This window comes from Cavia porcellus, unplaced genomic scaffold, assembly GCF_034190915.1.
Source record: "Cavia porcellus strain 051 isolate PalLab524CR breed Dunkin Hartley unplaced genomic scaffold, mCavPor4.1 scaffold_5, whole genome shotgun sequence".
NCBI lineage: Eukaryota > Metazoa > Chordata > Mammalia > Rodentia > Caviidae > Cavia > Cavia porcellus.
The window spans coordinates 68,847,202-68,868,594 of NW_026947488.1; the positions used below are offsets into that span (position 1 = coordinate 68,847,202).

Consider the following 21,393-nt stretch of genomic DNA (forward strand, 5'->3'; position numbering starts at 1 on the left):
GAGGCGCTGCTGGAGTCGGAGGGCGGGGAGCTCGGGAGAAGCTGCCCGAGAGTTGTGTGGACTAGTGACTGGGAGAAGTCGCAGCCGGTTTGGGTCGGCTGCTTCCCGCTCCCAGTCTCCGGCTCTCACACACCCACTCCGTCTCCCGCCCGGCCCGCGCCTCACTGCCTCACCCTCCCGGGGCCCCTGCCCGGCGCTCTCCGGGCCGCGGCGCAGTGGGGGTTCCCCGGGGGTACCCTCGCCCTGTGCGGGCGGGCGGGATGTGGCGCCTAGTGCCCCCGAAGCTGGGTCGCCTGTCCCGCTCGCTGAAGCTGGCGGCGCTAGGCAGCCTGTTGGTGCTCATGGTGCTGCACTCGCCGTCGCTGCTCGCCTCTTGGCAGCGCAACGAGCTGACCGACCGGCGCTTCCTGCAGCTCAATAAGTGCCCGGCGTGCTTCGGCACGAGCTGGTGCCGCCGCTTTCTCAACGGGCAGGTGGTGTTCGAGGCGTGGGGCCGCCTGCGACTGCTGGACTTCCTCAACGTGAAGAACGTCTACTTCGCGCAGTACGGCGAGCCCCGTGAGGGCGGCCGCCGCCGAGTGGTGCTCAAGCGCCTCGGCTCGCAGCGCGAGCTGGCGCAGCTCGACCAGAGCATCTGCAAGCGGGCCACCGGCCGGCCGCGCTGCGACCTGCTCCAGGCCATGCCCCGGACGGAGTTCGCGCGCCTCAACGGGGACGTGCGCCTGCTCACGCCCGAGGCGGTGGAGGGCTGGTCGGACCTGGTGCACTGCCCCTCGCAGCGCCTGCTGGACCGCCTGGTGCGCCGCTACGCCGAGACCAAGGATTCCGGCAGCTTCCTGCTCCGCAACCTCAAAGACTCGGAGCGCATGCAGCTGCTGCTGACCCTGGCCTTCAACCCCGAGCCGCTGGTGCTACAGGTAGGTGCTGAGGGTGCCGGGGGCGCCGCTCCGGGAGGGGCCGCGGGGGGCGCGCGCGCGGGGCTACGGGCGCGGGACGGTGCGGGGTGCTTGGGGCAGCAGCGGGTGGAAGGAGCAAGCCCCTGTCACCTAGGCGCGGTGTTGCTTAGAGCTGACTGCGGATCCTTCAACGCCAGAGGGAGTGCGTCTGGTACGCTCCCAAAATGTCTCTCCAGCGAGTTTCCTTTTGCCCTTCGCGCTGCCTGTCTGGTTTTACTCTCTGGAGCGTCCTGTCCCTGAGTCCCCGGACCTTTGCTGCGGCTTTATGAGGGGTTTTATATCTCGTTTGCCCCCTCCGTTTATTGTCCTCGTGGCTGGCCTAACTTCGGCCCCAGAGGCTCTCTTTGTTTTATTTCTTCGTCATCTAGTAGTGAGGGAAGGGTGGGGAGAAGGATAAGGTCAGAGATTACGACTGTGGTCCGGGGTTGGAGTTTATCATGAGACCTGATTCCAATGAAATTAGAACCCGAGAAACAGAAAAAAAGTAAGATACCGTTGGATTTGGTAGGGAATGCTAAAGGCCAAGCCGGAAATTTTTCATCCTGATCTTTTGACCTGCCTGCCTATTCATCTGATAATCGGGTTGCTGGAAGGAGGTGAATGTTAGGCCAGGGAAGAAATAGGGAGCCGAGTTTCCCCCCTCTTGCCTAAATACCTTATTTGCCCCCTTCTTATTTTATTTGGGGAAATATAATGTAACTGGTGGCAGCAAAAAGAAAAGAAAAAAAGAAAGTAGTTTGCCCCTGGAGTAGTTACTTGAGTTTCTACACTTCCCCACCAGGCTTCAGTGCTCTGGTGTCCTTGGACAGTGATTACAGCTATGGGATTGTGATCTCTCCTGCTAACTGCAGGAAAAGTTACCATGTTCCTCTTTTGTGACAGTTTTGCTGCATTTCAAATACAGTAGGGAAATGATTTAAAATTTAATCAAGTATTTTTGGTATAGAGTTCGTGCTCTTTCTGTGGTACTAACAATGTCATTAATGCCTGGAGGATTTTTACTTTATTTTTATCTAAAATGCATGGTCAGGAATGTGTAACATTTGTTTTCCTTTTTCAAGTTGTCTGCTGCCCATTTTAGCTAATCTAAAGCAACATTGTTTGATTAGGTCAGCCATATAATCTCAACACAAATACTTAACTTCAAATGAAATTTTAGTATTTTAAGGTGTCCTAGGGTGTATGTAATGGGTTAATTTTACAGTTAGGTTGTATGTTAAATACTGCTGTATCTTAGTGGCATATAGAACTAGTTAAACGTTCTTCGAAGAAATTTACTTTATTCAGAAGCTCCAGAACTAGTTAGTCTTTGAAGGTCAAGTCCATATTTGTGATATACGTACAGCTGAATTTAAGTGATTTTTTTTCCCTTAAGTTATCTTTCCAGGTAAAAATTGTATTGTTTATGTCAGTATGATTGTTTCCTAAAGAAAACGTTACCTATAGTTTGCTGTGGGAGATAGTCTGTCAAAGCCTCTGGGGACCCAAAAATTTAGTAAGGACCTATCTTAGTAATGCATATTTCCTACATTTAAAACATTGACTGCTTATTAAAAGAATTTTACCAAGTTGTAATGAGTCGATGTATTAGAGATAGCTAATATCAGGGCTAATGTTTTTAAAGCAGTTATCTGGTTCTGGTTTTTATAAACATAGCCATAGCTTCCAAACGAGAAAATTTGGATTGTGATTTACACGAAGGTAAATCTGTTTTATTTAGGAAGCTTTTCTATTTTTGAAGTTCTCTTGGCATTTTCAGTTTGTTTAATAGTTGAGATAATGTGCTTGTATCTTGTTTTCAGATTAACTCTTTTCTCAGACTATTTTCATCTTGGTGATAACCATGTTAAAAATTACAGTTATTATTTTAAACTTGGTGATGCAGTTATTCTATGTGGATCGATAAAGTATACAATGAGTTTGTTTTTAGGATGAGATATGTGTATCAACCTTGTAGACTATGACATTTGTAAACTGTATTTTTAATTTAGACAACCCAGTTCTCAGTACTATCGCTTCATAGCTGGTTACATGCTAAATTTTGTAGTTTTTACTAACAGTCGGTCATATTGGCATGTTATTTTTCTTAATCTGATAAGAAAGTAGAGTATGACTTTTTAAAGTAAGATCTTTAAATAGCTATTTTCATTATAAAACCACTCTATTATTGGTTAAAAATCAGTAAGTTCCAAATGTAGGTAGTGTAATTGAGGATTGGTGATGGTATAAAACTAAAATGAAAAGAACCTTTAAAATGCTCACAAACACAGATAGAAATATCAATTACTTAAAACTGGCTACTTAAATGTTTTTGCTTCGTGGAAGTTTTAAAAATGTCTCAAGGGTACCAATATGTGTTTTACAGCTTAAAGAACTCACATTTCATTTCCAGGAGAGGGAGCCACTCGTTGAATTTTTCAACAGTTTTTGACAAACTAGAATTTTTTTTTTATCTTCTGTTGTCCAAAATTAACTACTCGGAAAAAAAAAAAAATTAGAACTTCATCAAACTACTCTTTAGAAGTTGGTTTATTCTGATTAGAAAAAAATTAAAAAAATTTTTTTAGTTTCTATTATGTCTTGAAAGGAGACATAATAGTTTATAAGATACATGCATGTATACATGTCTTATGTAGGTTTATAATGCAAATTTCCCAATTGAAGCAGTTTGGGTGTTGGATGATTTTACAGGTTTACAGCAACTATTGTGGCTTGTAGGAAAGTTGTTCTACCACAGAATTATCTTCTGAGAAAATATTTTAAACTAACAAGATAATGAGTACTACTATCTTTTACTGTGATACTTTCTTTTCCTCTACAACATTTTTATTTTACCAAGAGAAGTGTTTTAGTACCAAGTATGTCATAATCCTATAGAAAAAAACTTGGGGAGGGGAGCTTTGTTGATTTTTGTGTTGTGCAGTAACAGTCTTGGAATATTCACAGATTGAGGTGCAATTGGCAAGACAATGTGTTATTTTACTGATTAAATTTTCTGTAGTATTTGTTCCTGTTCTTGAATTTGCAAAGGACTGTGTGTACTTAGGGAAAAGGAGAAGAGAGATAGAGACAGAGATATACTCTCTGGATTTTTTGAAGACCAGAAAGTATCTCTGACTTTGAACTAGAAATACTGAAGATGGTCTTATTTATAGGAGATGAAGAATGAGTTTAGTTATGGGAGTGGTAAAATTACTTTTAATATTGTATTTGTAGAATTTGCCTTACATTTTCTGAGTCATGGTTTTAACATATGCCTTAATATTAACAAAACTGTCATTTTATTTCTTGTAAATAGAAAAATAATATGTAAAACATTTGTATTGTATACCTGGTATATAAACATTAAATGGATGTTAATAACTAGGTAAAAGTGGTGACTTTTATCTAATAGTATACTTGACTAGCTGCTTTGTAGCTTTTTTGACATGTGAATCATTTTAGAAACAGTGATTCTATCAGCCATATTTCTAGTTATACAGATTTTTCTTCCTACATTAAGGAATGAACTTTTGTGGAGAATTTTGAGTGAATGACATTTTTGTTTTAAATGATTTATGTAGTATAGATTTATATGATTTTCAAAGTATAGAAATACTTTGAAAGTGCACTGCTGAAAATAGTTTTTAAAGTAAACAAAGAAGATTACTGTTATTTAGCTAATTGTATCATTTTGAGCAAGTGAGCATTTTTATGGGACTCACTTTCCTTCTTATAAAATGAGGCTATTATGTTAGATTTTTTTCCTATTTTGACCTAGCATTCTGGGGCCTTCAAATTCTTTGTTTGGAAATGTTTAGTCTTTTTTTTTGCTTTTGTTTTTTGTTTTTGTTTTTGTTTTTTGAGGTATCTTCTGAGTTGGCGTTAACTGATGAGTTTAATTAGGGTTTTCTAAAAGGAGATTAGGAATTTGGGTATTAGGTCTTTGCTGGGGTATGAGTTTGACTATTTAAAAATTGAGGTGTCATGGCAGTTAGCAAGATAGTTATTTTACAGATATGTTTTATGTTAGTGTTTATACCTGCCTAGTCTTGAAATTACACAGAACCTGTGTGTGTGTTTGTGGGTATGTGAGACAGAAGGGAAGAAACAGTAACTTTCTTTTAAGCCTTTTCTTCCTACCCCAGGATTTTGATATACTTGAAGTCAGGCTAAAACAAAACAGATCATTTCTTCTGAGGGTAAAACATAACAGAAATGTATGTAGCCAAGCATTTTCTGGGGCAATATTTCTGGATGAAAGAATGTTTTCTACTTTTTCCCCACATAGTTTTTCAAACAACAATGTAGGGAGCCGCCCCCAATGGCTGTTGGTTTAGTAGTTTAATTTCTAGATTTAGGCTTCAAAAATACATTAGCATTATTTATCTAATAAGTTGATAAGCTTTTGAACTCGCTCTAGTTTTTCATTTCAGATTGACACTTTTGACATTTGAATAACAAAGCTGGGTAAGATGGCATATGCCTTAAATCTTAGTATATTTGAGTAGCCAGCCTGGGCAATTTAGCCAAGACACCATCTCAAAGTTTAAAAAGTTTTTAAAGGATTAGGAGTATGTAACTTAGTATGAAGGTCTGTGGGTTCAACCTCTAGTTTTGTGAAAACAAAAATAATAATAATAATAATAAAAACCTAAGTAAATACCTACTTCAAAAAGGGAGGGTGACTTAATTTAGAAAGACCCTAGAAACAAGACAATCTTCCATAAGAAGGCATCATTTCAGGACCAGTGGAACATAATCATTTACCTTCTTGGTATAGACTCTGGATTTTTCTGTATTTTGACCATTGTTAATACTGTCTTTTCTGTGTTTTCTAATCTTTAAACTGTTCTTTATATCTGCACTGTATGGGTTAGTATGTATTCTTTACATATGTTGCCGAAGAATAGTAAGCTTGCCTTTTAGTGAAATTCTCCTTTCTAGACTTGGGTGGCCAGTTTCTCTGGGGATATTCAAACTGGTTTTTATTGTTTTTTTCCTAGCTTGTGAGTTCTGCCCTACTTCCCACGCTACTGTAACTTTTGCTCTTTGTAGAATGCTGATTTCTTTCTTCCCTTTCCACTCATTACGTATCTACTGACCTGATAATGGCCTTAGAATGTAAAGCCTGAATTTTTCTTATATATATGATTAACCTTAGTAGATGGTTGTAAAGTGTTTTAAGACCAAAAATTACTAGTATGAGGCAAGGATAGTCATTCATCCTACTTGTAGACCTTGCAAATTATTAAATTACATACTAAAATCTTATATATGATTTACAGATTACTGGTAAGAAGTTATCTATGGAAATATCTGGGAGCTTTTTAAATATAGAGTCTAAACAGGATGTGTGTTCATTTGGCAAGTGGTCATCTTGCAGAGCTTTTGGATTGAAAGGATACAAAGACCATTTAGTTTAATGTGACGGGTTGGGCACATATATATACATATATATGTATATATATGTATATTTATATATGTAATACTGTATAATTACAATCAATGCAGCTTAAACAAGCCCTGAAATAAAGATATATGCACAATGTCAGAGGAATCATGTAGTATGAGACTGGGTAAATCTTGATAAAAATGATTACTGGGGAAAGTTTCAGGAAGGAATTGAAACCTGAAGGTTGAATGGAATTTTGCCAAAATAGGAGTAAGGGGTGGTAGGAGCAATGCAGACAGTATATTAGTCAGCTTTTCCATTGCTGAGAACAGTACTCAAAGCTTGCAATTTAAAAGAGGAGAGGTTTATTTTGGCTCACAGTTTCAGTGTGTTCAGTCCATGGACTCTGCTGGCTCCAAGGCAAGAAACCCTACAGTGGGTGTGATAGTAGGAAGCTGCTCACAGCATAGCAGCCATAAAGCAAAGAGGGTTTTAGCCTGAGAGGGATACACCCTCCAGAGATATGCCCCTGTGACTGATGATCTGATCAGGCGTCCCTCATAGCACATTTGGCTGTGAAATTAGATGATCCAGATGATGCCATGATCCAGACACCTTCCAGAACTTTCCCCTCTGAACATAAAAGCTTTGAGGGACATTTTAGATCTAAATCATAACAGACAGTGTTAAAAAACAAGACAAAATTAAATATGTGATTCATATTCTGTAGTTTCACAAAGATGTTGGATGACATTGGGCAAATCACTTAAATGTTTTAGATCCTGGGTTTTTAAATTAGTAAAATAGGGATGTTAGTTTTATCTAGTAAGATTGTTTTAAAAGTTAAGGAGTTAAGGCAGTAAATATATATATATATATATATATATATATATATATATATCTTGTAAAGCTTTTTACAATATATTCTTTGCAGGTGAGTTTATTTAGTTTTTATACAACTGTAGCCTTTTCATAAATTCATTAGTACTGACATCTGTTTGGGAAATATATAATACAAGTGTATTGGGTATAGTAATTTAAAAATGGGTTAGGGACTTGTCCCAGATGGAATAAAATGAATAGAATTAGTATTGTAGGAAAAGAGTTTGGATAAATACAAGTAGTTTATCTTTCTCTGTATGTCATTATAATTAATAATTTAATACATTTGTGAATGATAGACTAAAAAGTAGAGATTACATCTTAGTTATATATGAGCATTCTTAAAGCCTTAAAAGATTATTATCTGAAGTAAGTATACGGCTTCAAGATCTTCATATTTTTCTCTTCTAGTATTCTTTTGGGGTTTTAGATGTGAAAAGGTTTGACAAGTATTTGCAATAGTGCCTAAAACTGATCTCTTTATCCCTGGGATGTAGTAGGAAGACCAGCCCGAGCGTGTTTGCCTTTGCCTTCTGGAACATTAAGTGTGAACAGGAAACAAAAAGCATGATAATTTTGTGTATTACATACTATAAAGAGAACATCTCTGGTGATAAGAAAATTAGATTCCCTGATTGTAGATGGAGTAGTTTAAAATGAGTGGTGAAAAGAGCACTATTTTAGCTGAGGTGTGAGTGATGAGAAAAAGTCAGTGGTGCTGAGTAGAGTTGTGGAGTAAGATATAGGCAAATCTCCAGGTTCTAAAATAGGATCAACACAGGAGTAGGGAAGTAGAATACAAGAAAGAAGTAGGCAGGGATTAGATCCTATGTACCTTTGTACCATGCTCAATGGGCTAAGATTTTATTTATAAAGCAGTGGGAAAGTTAGAAGTGGTTTTACAAAGCCTGATTTGTGGAGAATGGATTTATAAGGAGAAAGAAAATCTGGGTGGGAAAGATCTTGCTGATTTGGAGTAAGAAGTTGGAGTAGTGATTGTGAAAAGCAGTCAGTCCAAATGTATTTCAGAGAAAAAGTTCTTAGGACTTGCTGTTGTGTTTAAGGAAAATGGGGGATGGAAAAATAAAGGGCTATCTTCGATTTTAGGCCTGAGCAGTTATTACATGACTGTTTATGATGGTGAGAAAACCCAGAGAACAAATAGGTTGAATGAACCAAGAGTTTTTTTTTGGCTGTTTTAAATTTAAGGCAACAAGAATACCAATCTAAAACCACAATCCAAATATTTAATGCAGGAGAACATTACTTGTAAGCAAGGAACTGTGTGAATTCAATTTGTTTTAAAGAACCAAGAAAGTTAGTACTGTTCTACTTGTCAATCTGAGATATCAGTCTTGGCTACAAAAAGATAATGTTCTTAGGTTACTGAGTCCAGAAAAAGTTTATAATTATCTTTTTTTACCCTTTGAAATTTTGTTCTTATTGGGAGCAAATGTTTGAATATAGTGTTGGTAGTTATATTGTAATTCAAGATAGAAATATAGGTCATAGTTGCTGGTAAGAGTACGAAAGGGTCAGTTGAACTTGGTACTTTTTTGCATATCTAAAACTTGTAGCTAAATGGGATCTTTTTAGAGGGCATTTCTTAAGCCGTTTATTTTACAATATGATTTATGTCTTGTAAATTTACATTTTTTTGTTCTTAATGTATTTTAACATTGGATTTCAGTTTTAGAGACAATTCTGACACATGATATTCGGTGGTTAACACAGCCTTACTGTTTTCAAGGCATAGCTTAAGATTGCTGGAATTTGAGGTGAGTGGAAATGGCATTCAGAAAGTTATTTCATAATAAATGGAACATATCCTACGACTTAAAAATCTTGAGATTGTTAAGCTTCTACAATGTTTGCAATGGATTTTGGCCATTACTTGGTAGTATAAATAAAGAAGCTAAGGTCATGGACAAATTCTAGCAAAAATTAGGTAACCATTAAATCAACCCAGTAATTTTACTATATTCCCTCTCCAGACAGTTCACAAAACTGTGAACACATTAGTCTGTCACCAGCACAGTGCTGTTGACTAATCTGTATGAACAGCTGTTATAACATGCATTACCACAATGGGATTTCATTCAAATTTGGGCTTTTAGAAATACTTATAAACTTTAAATTGAACCTTTAGCATTTTTAATGCTTTAGGTAACATTACTTTCTAAGAGAGTTCTAAAGTTTAAATTTCATATTGTTTTTGTGTGGAAATGCTAGTTATATAGAAAATTTGATGATCAGATTTTAGATTGTATATTTTCATTATTAACAGACTTTTTTGAGAGTAGTTTTTTTTAGTAGGAATTCCTTTTTTAAAAAAATCAGTTGTGAGTAGTAATACATGTCTTGTTCTGTATTCTTTTTTTTTTTTTTTTTTTTAGGTAAACTGAAAAGTTATGTTCCTTTTAATGGAACGTTATGAAGTAATGAATGATTATAAAATACATATTTTTGGTATGAAAGAAATTTTAATCTTTTAAATTTAGTTTACCATCACTCTTTTTGATCACACAGGAGAGAAAGGGCAGTAGAACACAAATACTGTTAAAATTGACCTAATTTTAATCTGTTGGTTTCATGTCATTATTTGAAAATAAATAATTCAGAAAATACTATTACATATTTTTATTCATACATCCATGTTTATTTTTTTTTCGTGGCTGTTATGACATGTTAGAATAAAATGGTCTTAATTAGGATGATAACTGTTGATCAGAGTTTATATTGTGATATTTTATAAACTTGTTTTTGTAATAATGTTTTACATCATAGACTAATAGTTGATTCCAGTATCTAAGAAAATCTTAAACTTCATGATTTTGACATAGTTTTTGTCATAACTTGAAGTGAATTTGAAGAATTTGTGTTTTATTTTGTAATCCTAACGTGATCTTTTCCTTACTTCTTCAGATTGTTACTTCAAACTGTTTATTCATTCATTTCACTATAGCTTTACTATCCTTTTTCTTCATCACTTTAACATACACATGGAGTGTTCTTATTGTCTTAATATTTTACTGATCTTTGTAAAAAATGTCACATTGTTTTCATAGCATAATGTTTGCTTGGAGTTGTTTCTCCATAGCATGTCTAAAATCTGTAAAAACTCTTAATGAATTGAAAAGTTCTGAGCCTCTTTTTAATCCATTTTGACTCTCGCAAAAAGAATTATAGCTGCTTTGGTTTTGCCTTTTACTTAACATATGACTGTGCAAATTAACACTGTACTAATAAGATTGGATTATATTTATCATTGAGTTTGAATTTGCCTCTCCCCTTTATAATTATTAAAATATAATGACATGGTTTTGATTAAGGTAGTGATAGGTCATTTCAGTCTTTGGAATATGAAGGGGTTTTTCTGTTTTAAAAAAGCATCATCAAGTGCTATATTTATGTTACATGTTTTTGATTTCTTGCATTATTACTGTTTATGAGTACTGTATACATTCTCATTGCACTCCATTTTTTTTATAGTTTGGTAACTACTTTGTGTACTTCATGATGAATTAGAAATTACTAGAGGGCAGTAAAGGTATTTTTTTTAATTTAGTAGTTATGTTTGGAAGGTACCACTTGCCTTTTGGTAGGCGTACAGAAAATAAGCACATTTTGATGAATGTCTACATTATGGTATGCAGTTGCTTAGTATATGACATGTCATATCATTTTTTTTCTTTGAGCATTGGATTGGCTGATAAATATGGTGGCACAAAAACTACCCTAGCTTTAAAAGGAAGAAACCAAGAAATTATACTTTCCCATAGCTGTAGCGAGTAGAATGTAGATAATGTAGACATCAAAATTTAGCCTTGTATTTTCGTTTGTTATACTATTTATATAATGTACTATATTGCCCTTTAAGAAATTTTGTTAAATATTTTATACAATAGAGTATCTACCTTTTTTTAGTCTTTAATATCAATTATGTATATTACTATCACCTCCATTTAATTTTTCTTTCTTACACTGGATGATGACCTTACTGGTTTTGTTTACTTGTTTCTGAAACTTTGGTTTTAAAATACTATTAGTGTATACATTATTGTTATTGATACTGTTTGGGTATTGAATCAAGCTATTGTGTGCCTTTATACAGTCTTAACTATCTCATTATTTCAGATTGTGGTTAGGCAGTTTGAAACTTTTTTTTTTTTTAAATTTTTGTTTTACATAAGAAAATGTAAGTCCCTATATTAAACTACCCTAAATCCAAGCTCTGATGTTTTAAAGTTTTCTCTCTTAAATTCTGCTTGGCCATTTGCTTCAAATGAAAATTAGAAATACTTTGGCTTCCCTGGAGCATTTTTTTGTATACTACTACGTGTTTAATAGAATTCCATTCTCATTAATGAAATCTGACTCTTTTAATTATACAGTGAAAAATTCTTGTCATATAAGCAAATGAATTTATTAAAGTTCTTTAAAAACATTAGGTAGCAAACTATATGAAAGAGTTGTAGTGCTTTTCTTAATATGAGACATAACAGGATTTCAATTAAAATTGTCAGAAATCACTGTATAAATATAAAGTTGCTCGTTGTGACATTTGTTCATACATTTTGCCCTCTCTTGTGGAGGACTTGGGTAATGAAGTGTAGATGTGACTGTTGCTTGCCAGTTGGAAGGGCTCCAAAAACAAGGAGGCATTTGTACATGTGCAGATGTTGGCAGAGTTCCCTTTTCTCCTGTTGTCAAAGACCATTTTATTTCAGAAAGCTATGTGTGTATCAGTTCTACAAGATAGCATGTGAAAATACACCGATAGTATATGGAGGAGTGTTTTATTTTACTTTTTCATGGCAAAATTATATTACTTCCCATATTTACTTATTCTTAGTGTTTGCACTTTTTAATATCAGGGACTTCTACATGAACACTTCTGAAAAATAGTTAAACCTTTTGTAATCATTTGTGCAACTAAATTGTCAGGGTCATAGGTATTTTAAATTGGCAGGCAAAGTTAAAAATAGTGAATAGTTAGAAATCAGTTTTTGTGCTACACATTGAACATGAGCACTTTTTCCTAATCCCTAGAAGAAATCCTCAGCATAAGATTAAAAATGTACTTAACTCTAGTTTTTAATTAATACAGTGTCTGTACCAAAATTGTATCAATTTACTGTATTTAAAGATTCATAGTATCTCAGTTTTTTTATAGAATTACAGTTTTATCACAAAAATGAAAATTGTGAATATATGAAAAGATTGTTATGCATTAATAGTCTTAAATTGAAGCACAAATGAAAATCGAGAATTAGGGATGAAGTTTTAAAAGCCCCTTTTGTTTCAAGGTAAAGTTAATGTTGCCTACTTTATTAAGATTTAAAGAGCCTCACTGCTGGCACTTTAAATGTATGCAAAAAATTGCTTAGCTTTTTTTTTTTAAATCAAAACAGAAAAAAGGATAGAAATAATACAGAATTTCAAAAAACAGTAAGAAGTCAACACTAGTTAATATATTGCATATTGTGATCTTAGAAGTAGTTCAGATTATAATATCTAAGCATAAAAAGTGATCAAGCAATCAAACAGTGACAGCACAAATGGTTCTTTTATGATGAACTAACAGACTAGTTCTATTGCTACTAGTTGCTATTTTATCTTGCATACGTATACATACATAGTTATATGTTTATACCTACATACATACATTCTTTTCTTTCTTTTCTTGTTCTTTCCTTTAGAGTACTTAATAGTGAAAGTAGGCTACTTTTATACTCAGTGATTTATTGTGAGATTATACTTAATACTACCTTCTCAGTCCTCCTTAATGGTTGTGTAAACATCTTGCAGGTTTTTTTTTTTTTTTTTCCAATATAAGGCAAGATTCCTAGACTGAAGAATGGCTCTCAAAACTTACCTGTGGTCTTATATAGGAAGTTTAGAATATGACTTCCTATCCTTTTTCTCCAGTGCTCATTTGTAGTTTAGTTATAAAACTCATTAAATAAATAATTTTAAGCTGGGCCATAGTGAACAGAAAATGTTGTGGTCAGAGAAAGGAAAATAAGACTAACCTGAGGCTTAGAGTAAGGGTTGCACTGATGAATTGGTTTGTTGTTGCCTTGCTTTAGGCTCTGACCACTTCTGGAATAGCTCAGGTACCTATTAAATGCTGTCATGGGCCTCTGTCACATTTTAGCAATGACATCCTACTCATAATAATTTGTTTGGTGTTTGGTCTCCTAAAATAAAAATCTATGGCTACAGAGGGGCTGGAGGTTTAGCTCAGCGGCATAAGTGCCTGCCTTACAAGCAGGCAGTCGTGAGTTCGATCCCTGGTACCGATAAAAAGGAAAAAGACAAAAAAAAAAAAAAAAAAAAAAAAAAATCTATGGCTACAGAGACTGTAACTTTAAAAATGTGAAGTTACAATTATACTTTGGAGTTCCAGTGCTCTGAAACTCCTTGTGTGAATGTGTGAATTTGGTACTTGATACATTTGGACATTAAAAATTTTGTTCCAGTGCTTGTTTTACACTGAACTTGTCAGTGTTGATTGCCTTCCATGTCGCTACCTTTTCAGCCACCCCCACCCAAAATAGTTTGATCCTCATTGCTTTTATTATCTTTATGACTCTTAGAATCAGTTAACAATAAATATCAGGGTATCACTGTGTTTATTTAGAGGAGTGTAAAGGTAAGAGTTACAGAAGAAATGAGATTTATCTCTAATGAACTGTTAGCTGTAATAAGGAAATTGAAACTTATTCAGGTAGCAGTCTCTGCTGAGAGGGTCTTGAGAGAAACCTGTAACTCCTTCATCACAGTCTCTTATAATATTAAGGTCATTCTTTTGTAGAGTTTTCCTTCGGATGAGGGTTGGCCATTTGCAAAATATCTTGGAGCATGTGGAAGAATGGTGGCTGTAAATTACATTGGAGAAGAACTGTGGAGTTACTTCAATGCACCATGGGAGAAAAGAGTTGACCTTGCTTGGCAATTAATGGAAATAGCAGAGCAACTTACAAACAATGACTTTGAATTTGCACTCTACCTCCTGGACGTCAGCTTTGACAATTTTGCAGTTGGTCCTCGAGATGGGAAGGTAATCATTGTGGATGCTGAAAATGTTTTGGTTGCTGACAAAAGATTAATTAGACAAAGTAAGTATATTACTTTTTTTTTTTTTTTTTTTTTTTTTTTTTTGGTACAGGGAATCAAATTTAGAACCTTGTACTTGGCAGGCAGGCTGTGTGCTGCTGATCTATATCCCTGACCCTAGTATATAAATTTGAGATTTATATTATAATGCACATTTTTTGTGTCAAAGTGATGTTTATATGAAGTGAGCCGTGAATTGTCTCCTTAGATGACAACCTTGTATCTTTCTTTACTTTATATAATTCGTATCAGCAAATAAATATTTATTAAACTTGTCACTCTTAGTCATTTTCTTCATATATTGTAAAATATATCTTGGGTTCAAGTATACACAAATATATTGTGCGTTTCTGCACACATACATGTGTTTGTATGTACATGTCTTTCACATACTGTGTGCTACATTCTATGTGTTAGGAGTCTATAAAGTTTATAGTGTTACAGGTTTCCAGAGACACTTCACATTTCGTCTCTTATAGTGATGTTTTGTGTTTTATTCTCTTGGATTCTTAACAGGTATTGTTAACTATTTGGATGAGTCTTACACCAAAGATTGGATTTTAGTTTGATATTTTGATTATTGCATTTTACCCAAAACGTTCTCCATCTCTTTCCGAGTTCTCTGCAGGATAAAAAGGAAGAATATATGAAGTGTTCTGAAAATCCAATACCATAGAAAATTTAATGTGTCAAGGATAAAACCTGTAGTTTAGAACCAGTTCATTTAGAAAAATAAATTGAAGGGTGTTGTTCTGTTTTATATTTTGAATCCCATCCCATTTTCTCCTGTGGTAGAAGGGAAGTAAGTATTGCTGAATTAGCAGAAACTGCACATTTGTGGCACCTGAGGAATACAGCTTTTGGCAGTAGTATATTGACAGTGTCATATGATCTTAGCATTACCCTGTTAAGTGTTTGGTTTTACTCACTGCACATTTTGATTCTTTGCTTACCCTTGAAAAGTGCTATTTCTTGCTACAGAAGTCTTCACATAAAAAATGAATGCCCTACTGGCATATTCCACTTTCCACTTACCTCTTCATACTTCTGTGAATGTTTTAGTAACTTACACAATGGTTTTCTTTTTTAAAAGTGTACAGGTCAGTCATTTTTAGTGTATTCATAGATTTTGCCATTTGCCTAAACTTTTCACATTTTCATTCCAGTATTTATAATTCTTTTGTTTTCATTTTACATAGATACTCTTAGAAAAAAAATGTTAGTTTTATATTGTTTCTTGACTTTATTTAATCTAACTATATAGCTTCTATATGTTTGCATTTCATACAGGAGCATTGTTTTAGTGCTACTTCAATTCTGGCCAGCTCTTCTCAAATATCTTCCAGTAGGATCTGGAAATAGCCTTTTTGCAAAAGACCTTCATTCATTCTTTTTTTTTTCTTTTCATTTTCTAGTAAGTGACATTTCTTTTTTCTTTATAGAGAAATTGAGATTTTGCTGTGGCAACTCCCTCAGCCCTTCCCCTTATTATTTTCTGTTTTTAGACAGCAGATCTTTCTTTGAGAACTTGTATCAATTATTTTCATCTTTTTCACTCATTAGTCTCTAGGTTTTTTTTTAACTTCCCTATAAACAAGTGCATACAAGAACTCTTTCTGTTTTTCTTTGATTTCAACTATTCCTAAAAGTGTTACTGATTTATCTATGTCTCTGTCTCTTCATTTTTTTGGTAGCTTCTTTTTTAATGCAATTTTTTGTTTTACTGGTATGTTTGTAATTTATATTTACAGTTGTCTTGGGGGATGGTTAACATGTGCTTATTACACCTTGTTTGTTTGTTTGTTTGTTTGTTTGTTTTTTTAACCCTCTTCCCTTCTCTCCCTCCCTTTTCTCCTCCTCTAGTTCCCCATCCCCTTTTTCATACTTGTTATTTGTCGTAGCCCATATTATGGCATACAGTGTTTAGATTGACTGTGGGCTTATTAAGTTCCTGTACATGGCATATCTTTATTCTTGTTTTCCCTTCACCAAAGCCTTTTCACCCTTTGCCCCTGTTCTCTCACTTACCTATTATCACATGAGATCTGTAGGATTTGTGCAAGTGCTATACCACTAAGGTACTGTCTAGCTCTTTTAATTTTTAAGACAGGATCTCAAAAATGCTCAGATTGGCCTTAAACTTGAGACTCTTGACACTTCAGCCTCCCACTTAGGAATTCCAAGTGTGTGCCTGCTTGCCTAGTTTAGAAAATAACTCTTGATTAATAACAATTTGAAATTCTATCCCTCTTTATCTTCCTTCTGTTAGAATACTCACGTTTTAGAAACAAATCAGTTCTCACTTGCTTATATGATTTTAATGACTTCTCATTGTTCTTAAGTAAAATCCAAATTCCTCATGGGGGACAATTTGTGTGACCTGGCTTCATACTGCTTGATTTAGTTTACCCTCTGTCTCTTCTCCTTGGACTTCAGGAGTAATGGCTTTTTGTCTCTTGAGTGAATCTTTCTACTGCTGGGCTTTTCCCATTGCAGTTTGCTCTACCTAAAATGACTCATTTTCTTTCCACATATTATATAGCTAGCTACTAGTCTTTTGAGCCTTGGCTTGGTCAAGCACATACATGGTATTGTTTTCTAATATGGTGTTATTCTTCGAACCATAGAATTGTAAGTTTCAGATCCAGTTTGACTTACATGTGTGACATACTCACTTAAATACATATCTTATAGCTATTTTATGTTATAAAAATTAATACATATATGCTATTATTACCTATCTTGTCCTCTAGAACCTTTACCTATATCCGTACTTTTTATCTGTTGACATTTGTCTCAAGTGTTTCTCCAGTCGGTTTTTATATTTCTATGGCTTGTTGTTTCTCTTGTCATCTTTGTCCCTCAGGTGTTTAACCCAGTTATCTTTCTAGAAAAAAATCATGATCATAAATCTGCTAATTATAGCTTAGCTCTCTATCACTTCTCTGTAACTAATCTCCCAGTCTAGCCACACTGAAGTTCTAATTGTTTCCCCAACCACTGGACCAATCTTTTAAGTGCATGGCAGGATCTAGCATACTGTTTTCCTTCATTGCTTTTCTGACTTGTTTTATTTTAAGACCTAAAATCAGCTGTACTTTTTTATGCAGCTTTCTGTAGCTCCAGTCAAAAGTAGATCTTCTCTAGCCTTTTAGTGTTATATCATACTGTATGATTCTGTGTGTGATGATATATCAGTAGATTGAAGCTGTAAGTGGTAACGATCTTGTGTGATTCTTTCTTCAACACTGATAATTCCCACTAGTTATGTGAATTAATATATTTAAATGTTTACATCTATACTAAATTTTTATGCATAGTACTATAAACAAATGTTAATTACTAAAATGTTCTATTTTTGAAAGTAATGAGAACTTTTAAAATGTATTTCTCTTTCTGTTTTTCCCTGTTTTACAGATAAACCTGAAAATTGGGATGTATGGTATGAAAGCAAATTTGATGATTGTGATAAAGAGGCATGCTTGTCATTCTCAAAAGAAATTCTTTGTGCTCGTGTCACTGTGGACCACAATTATTATGCTGTTTGTCAGAACCTGTTATCCAGACATGCCACTTGGCGTGGTACCTCTGGAGGACTTCTTCATGATCCACCAACTGAAATTGCCAAAGATGGCCGACTCGAGGCCTTACTGGATGAATGTGCCAACCCAAAGAAGCGCTATGGCAGATTCCAGGCAGCAAAGGAACTGAGGGAATATCTGGCACAATTAAGTAATAATGTCAGGTAGTCTAAGGTGAACTTTACATTTTTCTTTCCTCCATTTAAATAGCACTGGCAAAGCTAAACCATCAGAAATTATCTGGAGAAATGGAATTTGGAAGTGGTATATTCAGAGGATGCTAAATGAGCACTGATATATCTTACATTAACATCCATCAAAATAAGACATTACTATAAAATTCATGTGATGCTTCTGCAAATAAGTACTTTGGAGACTTGAGCTATCAATGACTGCTTTGCCCCTCCCCTATGCCTGAGTGGATTAATGAATATTGTTAAGCTATTGGAACTGAGTCTGATAGTTACATTGGCTTGTGTATCAAAGGGTACTTGGTAACTTAGTTTGCATTACTATCATGATTTTGTGAATCTCTTGCATTTACTTTGAATGTCAACTTAGATTGGCCTGTTTTATAGGCCACTTATTCCTTCTAATGTATAGGTGTTTTATTTTCCATTTTTATGATTTTTTAATTATTACACATTCAGGTTACTGTAGGGTTTCATTTAAATTTTAGCTTAGTTTTCATTCAGTGCTATGCGGTACATATTTACTATTAGGGCAGGAGTCCCTAGTTTGCTGTGTTTTTTTCTGAAAGCTGAATATTTTATTATGTACATACTTTTCTCTGCCTTCTGTGGTTTTACCATTGCATGACATCATTTCAGGTTTAAAGATTTACATCCTTCTGTGCCAGTAATTATAAATGTACATTGAACACAAAGTTCAGCATATGTTACAAAATGTCATTTCATCTTTTACTAAAGGCTTTAAAAAGAGTACACTAGTAATCTACACCTTGATAATTTTGGTTCAGAAAAAATATAACCTAATATTTTTAAAATGCTAACTAGTCCAAGGTAGTAATGCATATGCCAAAGAAATACTAAACCTAGTCCTATGTTTAGAATTTAAAATAGAATTGGTCACCTGATTCTTATTACACTATTTCCAATATTTTAGGTCTGTCATTATTCAGATCTTCTTGGTTATTCTTTAAGACAGGCTACTGTTTTTGAGAATATGTGACTTAAAGATATTTTAGACTTCTAGCAACTGATAGTTTTGCAAAATTAAAATAGTAGTCATTGAATTTGACCAGGCAGCAGAACCTTTTTATTTATTGGTGGCTAATAATTTTTACTATATAGCAGATTGTTAGCCAGTCTGCCCAGTGGGGTCTTTACCCAATTGCTAAACATCAAAATATTAAATAACCATGTGGATCAAAATCAGTAAATTGTGATATTTGTAGGCTATTTAAAAAGTTATTCTGATTATAACTAATGTATGTAATATTTTTTCTGTTTGAAGTTATTATGTTTACAGCAAAGTTTGGTGTAGCGTGCAGTAGTTAATTCTAGACTGACTTTACAGAAGTCAGAAAATAATTAAAATATCTACAACCAAAGCCAAGTTTTGTTTTTCATTCATTCAGTAACTATTTATTGAGCATTGGTTTTGTGCTAGGCACAGCAGTAGCTGCTATACACTGAACATGTCATATAGTTAAATAACTTTATCAAATACTTTAATGTAGCTATGTCTTAAGTTGAAATTATATTATTACAATGATGTGTTCACATTATTTGACTTTTTAAAATTAGTTTTAAACCATCTAAAATTAGTTTGCTGCAAAAAAAGAGAAACATGAAATTAATAAAGGTATTTCCAGTTTTAAAACTGGCAAAGAATAAGAAATTCCCATTATAAAGTAGATTGCATTATATTAATTTTTATGTATCAGTTCATTGCATAGCTCTCAATGAAACATTTAAGTGCTAAAGAATTTTACTAAGATGACTTTTTACAACTTTGAAAAGATTTTGAAGGGAGTAGAAAAAATCACTTGTCCAACATTTCCTTCTTGACTCAAAACTAAAAATATATAATTTCAAAAGGGGACATCTTTTATATTTCATAAGTATTCATTACAATGAATACTTACAATGACTTAGCTTACATTTATCTTACCTTTGGGATGAGTGATTGTAATTGTGATTTCAGAATAGGAAAACACTGCCAGCAGTGATTGCTACTATTTGAGGTAGGTTTTTATAACTACCATCCCCCCCCCATGAGATTATGTGGAATTTCTTTAACTTTAGAAAAGATTGAGAAGAGAGTAGAAGAATTAGAAATTTAAAATTACAGGGAAAAATATGTATGTGAAAAGCAATAAATATTTTGTTCACTTTGCTATCAATATATTCACTATTAGATATTTATTATACAGCAGCAATTTATATTTTTAATCATTGCCCATTAATAGATGCAGTAAAATATTTTTGAATCAGACATTTGGGGTTTGTATGTGCATTAAAATTGTCTTTTGTACTGTAAGTTACTGTTTAATTTGAATATTTTATCAAAACTGTCTCCCTGTGCCTTTATAATAGAAAGTTGTTTCTACAACTTTTAATGATCTTAATAAAGAATACTTTAAGAATCATCCTTTTCAGGCTGTTTCTTGACTTGAATTATTTACATTTTTCTTGAGTGAAAAATGAGATTTTCCTTTCACATGTGTTTTTGTCACAATTTTTGAAAACTATTTGGTTTAATATAACGTGTGTTTTATTTTTCTTTAGGAGTATCTTAAGTCTTACTATAAAAATGAAATTTATAAAAATAGTTTCATTATGGGAATTTCTAATGTATCCAAGAGAATAAATACAATGAATAGTAGTACAACTGTCAGTACACTAACTCCAAATGGTAGCAAAATGAAACCAAACTTAATTCATCTTACTTTCCCTAGTTTATTTTCAAGCAGATGTGAACTGTATGATTTTGGGGGTGGAGAGGGGAAACTGTGAGACAGTGTGTTGCTTTATAGATCAAGCCGGCCCTTAATTTACTGTGTAGCCCAGGATGGCCTTGAGCTCAGAGCATTCCTGCCTTAGCCTGCCAGTTACAGGAATGGAATGGTAGGGCTTGGCCAGCTGAGTTATATAATTTGATTCATATGTACATGGTAAGTATTTTTTCCTCCAACAAAATGACAGTACCATTTCAAACCAGAAAATTTTATTTTCAAAAATTGATTTTCTGGTTGGCTTCAACATTTTTCTGGTTTACTATTATCTGTAACTTTAAGGATAAAAAAATACAACTGAAGACAAGATCATATATTTGTATAAGACATATCTTACCCATTTCTTTAATTATAAATGAATGGAATGGAAGATTTGCGAGGACAAGGAGCACTGAAGGTGTCCCAATAAACAAGGTTAAAAAAAAAAAAAAAAAAGGAGAAATGAGAGTTGAAAACAAAGACAATAAATTGCAAAAGAAAGGGTAAAACTTCATTGCC

General features: G+C 34.4%; 1 protein-coding gene across 1 annotated transcript; it reads left to right on the top strand.

Moving 5' to 3' along the window:
* The first annotated feature begins 13 nt into the window (after positions 1 to 13).
* On the top strand, positions 14 to 20,529 carry Dipk2a (divergent protein kinase domain 2A). The gene is made up of 3 exons (XM_063249142.1): positions 14 to 917; positions 14,033 to 14,336; positions 17,752 to 20,529. The coding sequence occupies exons 1-3, from the start codon at positions 261 to 263 to the stop codon at positions 18,081 to 18,083; spliced, it is 1,293 nt and encodes a 430-aa protein (XP_063105212.1). The 5' UTR covers positions 14 to 260; the 3' UTR covers positions 18,084 to 20,529.
* The last annotated feature ends 864 nt before the right edge of the window (positions 20,530 to 21,393 follow it).

Coding starts and splice junctions, on each gene's coding strand:
- Dipk2a (XM_063249142.1), top strand. CDS start 261: ATGTGGCGCCTAGTGCCCCCGAAGCTGGGTCGCCTGTCCCGCTCGCTG. Junction 918..14,032: donor CCGAGCCGCTGGTGCTACAG/GTAGGTGCTGAG, acceptor ATTCTTTTGTAG/AGTTTTCCTTCGGATGAGGG. Junction 14,337..17,751: donor CAAAAGATTAATTAGACAAA/GTAAGTATATTA, acceptor CCTGTTTTACAG/ATAAACCTGAAAATTGGGAT.